Genomic DNA, 5,098 nt, shown 5'->3' on the forward strand with positions numbered 1-5,098 from the left:
CACACACACACACAGAGACACACACACACACACAGAGAGACACACACACACACACACACACACACACACACAAAGAGACACACACAGAGACAGACACACACAGACACAAACAGAGAGAGACACACACACATACACACAGACACAAAAAGAGACACACACAGACATACACATACACACACAAACACACAGAAAGAGAGTTCAATTGAATTGAATTGAATTGTTGTTATGTCATCAGTGATGTCACCAGTGATGTCACCAGTGATGTCACCAGTGATGTCAGTGCGCTCACGTTTGCATCCCGACGAGCTGAAGCCGAAGAAGTTGGGCTCGCAGCGCTGGCAGTGGCGGCCGGTGACGCCGGGCTGGCACTCACACTGACCCGACCCGATGTCACACTGGCCGTTGGTGGAGCCAATCGGATTGCAGTTGCACCTGGACACGGGAGCAGGGAGAGCCAATGAGAACACACGTCAGAAGCACCGTAGAGAGGCAAAGCCCCGCCCCTTCCTGTGTCCACCGTGGGACAGATAATGACTGGATCCTGTTTGAATTGAGCCACGGATTACACGGACCCCCTACAGTCCTCCAGAGTACCCCATGGGGCACACGGACCCCTGCAGTCCTACAAAGTACCCCTAGGGGGACACATACCCCTGCAGTCCTACAAAGTACCCCTAGGGGGACACGTACCCCTGCAGTCCTACAAAGTACCCCTGCAGTCCTACAAAGTACCCCTAGGGGGACACGTACCCCTGCAGTCCTACAAAGTACCCCTAGGGGGACACGTACCCCAATTATTAGAAACCCTGCTGTAAACTGACCAACATCATGCTCAGTTCAAACAGGATCAAGACATTTTATTGTCTCCCGGTTGACTCCGGGACAAGGTCCCGTGGCAGAGGTAAGTCCCGCCCCTTCCCGTGGTGGACACAGGAAGGGGCGGGACTTGTCTGTGCCCCTCAGGTTGGGGGGGTCATGATGAGGACGCTGACCGTTCGCAGCCGGCGGCGCTCTGCAGGTTGAAGAAGCCGGGCTGGCAGGCGCTGCAGTCCCGCTCCGCCACGTTGGGGAGACAGGGACACTGGCCGGTGACCTGGGAGCAGCCGGTCTGGCGCCCCACGGTGCCGAGGGGCGAGCACGAGCACGCTGAGGACACACACACACACACACACACACAGACACACACACACACAGGTTTACACACTGTCCACAGCCACTGGGAGGTGATTTAAAAGTCGGAATATTTCAGGAAAAAGAGTTTGGATATGTCCGGAAAAATGTCAAAACATTACGGGGGAAAAGGTTGGAATATTTCAGAAAAATTACGGAATATTTTAGGATATAACGTTTTAATATTTCAGGGAAAAAGTTGGAATATTTCAGCAAAAAATTCAAAACATTTCGGGGGAATATGTAAGGGAAAAAAGTTGGAATATTTCAGGAAAAAAAGTTTGAATATGTCAAAACATTTGGGGCGAAAAAGTTGAAATATTTCAGAAAAATGTCTGAATATTTTAGGATATCATTTTTTTATATTTCAGGGAAAAAGCTGGAATATTTCAGGGAAAAATTTAAAACATTTCGGGGGAATATGTAAGGGAAAAAAGACGGACATTTTCAGTAAAAAAGTAGATTTTTCTCTGGAAATTTTTAATATTTCCGGATTTTATTTTGTAATATTTCAAGCTAAATGTCATAATATTTCAGGAAAATGTTGGAATATTTAAGGGAAAAATGTCAAAACAAAATTGTGTAAAAAGTCGGACGACTTCAGGAAAAAAGTTGGAATATTTTGGGGGAAGAAGTCTGAATATTTCAGGTATTAATGGATCGTGTGTAACTCGCTAACGTTAGCATGTCCCGGGTCCCGAGAACACGCCGAGACCTCCTCTTACGTTTGCATTTGTCGGCGACGTTGGCGGCCAGGGCGTTGCCGTAGAAACCGTCCATGCAGCGGTCGCAGAAGAAGCCGTCCGTGTTGTAGATGCACTTGAGGCACTCGCCCGTCTCCCGGTTACAGTTGCCGACGGCGTTGGGGTCGATGTTGTCGCTGCACTTGCAGGCGCGGCAGGCTCGGACCGGACCCAGGGGGTCCACGAAGAACCCGTCATCACACAGCTCGCAGCGCTTACCTACACACACACACACACACACACACACACACACACACACACACACACACACACACACACACACACAGACACACACAAAAAATCTAAATTATCAAAACTGGATTCACAACTTATGAATAAAAAAAAAAACTGGAAAAAAAGTAACCTGGACTCTGAGTGTGTGTACCTTTATCTGTGTGTGTGTGTGTGTGTGTGTGTGTGTGTGTGTGTGTGTACCTTTGAGTGTGTGTGTGTGTGTGTGTGTGTGTGTACCTTTGTGTGTGTGTGTGTGTGTGTGTGTGTGTACCTGTGGTTCCTGTGGGACAGTTGGTGCAGACCACCTCTCTGGTTTTGGGGACCACGGCGCAGGTTGCTCCGGCCGGACAGGGACAGGGCTGACAGTCACCTGACGACCCCTGGGTGGCGTCGCCGTAGAAACCGTCTTTACAGCGCTCGCAGCTCAGACCGGCCGTGTTGTCCCGACAGTCGCACGCACCTGGACAGACAGACGAACAGGGTTACCTGTGTCTGGGCGTAGTTTACCTGTGTCTGGGCGTAGTTTACCTGTGTCTGGGCGTAGTTTTACCTGTGTCTGGGCGTAGTTTTACCTGTGTCTGGGCGTAGTTTTACCTGTGTCTGGGTGTAGTTTTACCTGTGTCTGGGCGTAGTTTTACCTGTGTCTGGGTGTAGTTATACCTGTGTCTGGGCGTAGTTTTACCTGTGTCTGGGTGTAGTTTTACCAGTGTTTGGGGGAGTTTTACCTGTGTCTGGGTTGCAGGCGTCGCTGTGGCCGTTGCAGTTGCACGGTTCGCAGGCGCTGAAGGCGCCGAGCTCGGGACGGGCGCGGCGGTAACCCAGCGTGCACTGCTCGCAGTGTTGCCCCTGGTAACCCTGAGGACAGGTGCATTGCTCCACCCAGCGCGCCGGAGCACCGGGACCTCGCCTCGCTGTCACCAAGGAGACGTTGTCGAGGTAACCGGCACCTGGAGAGACAGAGGCGTTAGCAATGATGCGTTTAGGTCTACTACGTGGTCTACCTGGGTCATAGGTTAGGTCTACTACGTGGTCTACCTGGGTCATAGGTTAGGTCTACTACGTGGTCTACCTGGGTCATAGGTTAGGTCCACTACGTGGTCTACCTGGGTCATAGGTTAGGTCTACTACGTGCTCTACCTGGGTCATAGGTTAGGTCTACTACGTGCTCTACCTGGGTCATAGGTTAGGTCTTCTACGTGGTCTACCTGGGTCATAGGTTAGGTCTACTACGTGGTCTACCTGGGTCATAGGTTAGGTCTACTATGTAGTCTACCTGGGTCATAGGTTAGGTCTACTACGTAGTCTACCTGGGTCATAGGTTAGGTCTACTACGTGGTCTACCTGGGTCATAGGTTAGGTCTACTACGTAGTCTACCTGGGTCATAGGTTAGGTCTACTATGTGGTCTACCTGGGTCATAGGTTAGGTCTACTACGTGGTCTACCTGGGTCATAGGTTAGGTCTACTACGTAGTCTACTTGGGTCATAGGTTAGGTCTACTACGTAGTCTACCTGGGTCATAGGTTAGGTCTACTAGGTGGTCTACTACATAGTCTACCTGAGTCATAGGTTAGGTCTACTACGTAGTCTATCTGGGTCATAGGTTAGGTCTACTACGTAGACTACCTGGGTCATAGGTTAGGTCTACCACGTGGTCTACCTGGGTCATAGGTTAGGTCTACTACGTGGTCTACCTGGGTGATAGGTTAGGCCTACTACGTGGTCTACCTGGGTCATAGGGTAGGTCTTCTACGTGGTCTACCTGGGTGATAGGTTAGGCCTAGTACGTGGTCTACCTGGTTCACATGTTAGTGGTCTACTAAGGATATGATGGGAGTATTATCGTGGGCTCGGGATGGGATGTGTGTGTCTCTGTGTGTGTCTGTGTGTGTGTGTCTGTGTGTGTGTGTGTGTGTGTATCTGTGTGTGTGTGTCTGTGTGTGTCTGTGTGTGTGTCTGCGTGTGTGTGTGGCTCGTACTCCTCTCGCTGTAGGTGCCGCGGATCTTGATGGCGGTCAGGTTGTGGAGAAGTTTCTGGAAGTCTGCGTGGCTGATGGTCGGTCTCCAGGGGTAATCGGTGCTGTCGTGGAGCCTGGAGGAAAACCATCAGACTAGAATCAGCTGCTTCATACTTTCATGTGAGTTTATTACATACACACTATTTACATGGAGTCTGGTGGAGATATGCTGCTCTATACACGCTAAAAGTAGTGATTATTTACATGGAGTCTGGTGGAGATATGCTGCTCTATACACGCTAAAAGTAGTGATTATTTACATGGAGTCTGGTGGAGATATGCTGCTCTATACACACTAAAAGTAGTGATTATTTACATGGAGTCTGGTGGAGATATGCTGCTCTATACACGCTAAAAGTAGTGATTATTTACATGGGGTCTGGTGGAGATATGCTGCTCTATACATGCTAAAAGTAGTGATTATTTACATGGAGTCTGGTGGAGATATGCTGCTCTATACATGCTAAAAGTAGTGATTAACTTTACTTGTAATGAAATAAAAGTTCATCAAAGTAAATAAGATAACCAGACTGGTTCCCCCGTCTCGTCTCACCTGAACACATATGTCTGCATGTTCTCGTTGGGGTAGGCGTTGCCCTGGGCGATGAGGGGGACCGCCACCCTTAGGTCGGCGCCCTCCAGAACCAGGTCCTCCGCCGACAGCCGAGTGTCCCGCCGGTCCACCCGGAAACTCAGACTCAGGTTCTGCCCGTAGCTCAGCATCTGGTTCCCCAGGAACTTCTCTGTCACGCACAAACACACACACACACACACACACACACACAAAGAGAATGACTGATGTTCTACTCTCACTCTGGTTTTCCTAAACTTTAGAAGCATGTAAACATGTTTTAGTAGGAACACAAAATACATCTGAACAACTCTGTGTGTGTGTGTGTGTGTGTGTGTGTGTGTGTCTGTGTGTGTTTGTATG

The 5,098-nt window shown here is 49.6% G+C and overlaps 1 protein-coding gene across 1 annotated transcript in view; it reads right to left on the reverse strand.

The window, feature by feature from the left end:
• lamc1 (laminin, gamma 1) overlaps window positions 1-5,098 on the reverse strand; it is a 12,918-nt gene that overhangs the window by 5,459 nt on the left and 2,361 nt on the right. The window contains exons 3-9 of the mRNA XM_034887359.1: window positions 4,718-4,992; window positions 4,126-4,238; window positions 2,873-3,094; window positions 2,419-2,607; window positions 1,896-2,132; window positions 993-1,146; window positions 245-432 (exon numbers count right to left, since the gene is read on the reverse strand). Coding sequence (XP_034743250.1) covers window positions 245-432; window positions 993-1,146; window positions 1,896-2,132; window positions 2,419-2,607; window positions 2,873-3,094; window positions 4,126-4,238; window positions 4,718-4,992 — 1,378 coding nt within the window. The remainder of the gene's footprint in view (window positions 1-244; window positions 433-992; window positions 1,147-1,895; window positions 2,133-2,418; window positions 2,608-2,872; window positions 3,095-4,125; window positions 4,239-4,717; window positions 4,993-5,098) is intronic.

The sequence above is a fragment of the Etheostoma cragini genome, chromosome 12, assembly GCF_013103735.1.
Source record: "Etheostoma cragini isolate CJK2018 chromosome 12, CSU_Ecrag_1.0, whole genome shotgun sequence".
NCBI classification, from domain to species: Eukaryota; Metazoa; Chordata; class Actinopteri; order Perciformes; family Percidae; genus Etheostoma; species Etheostoma cragini.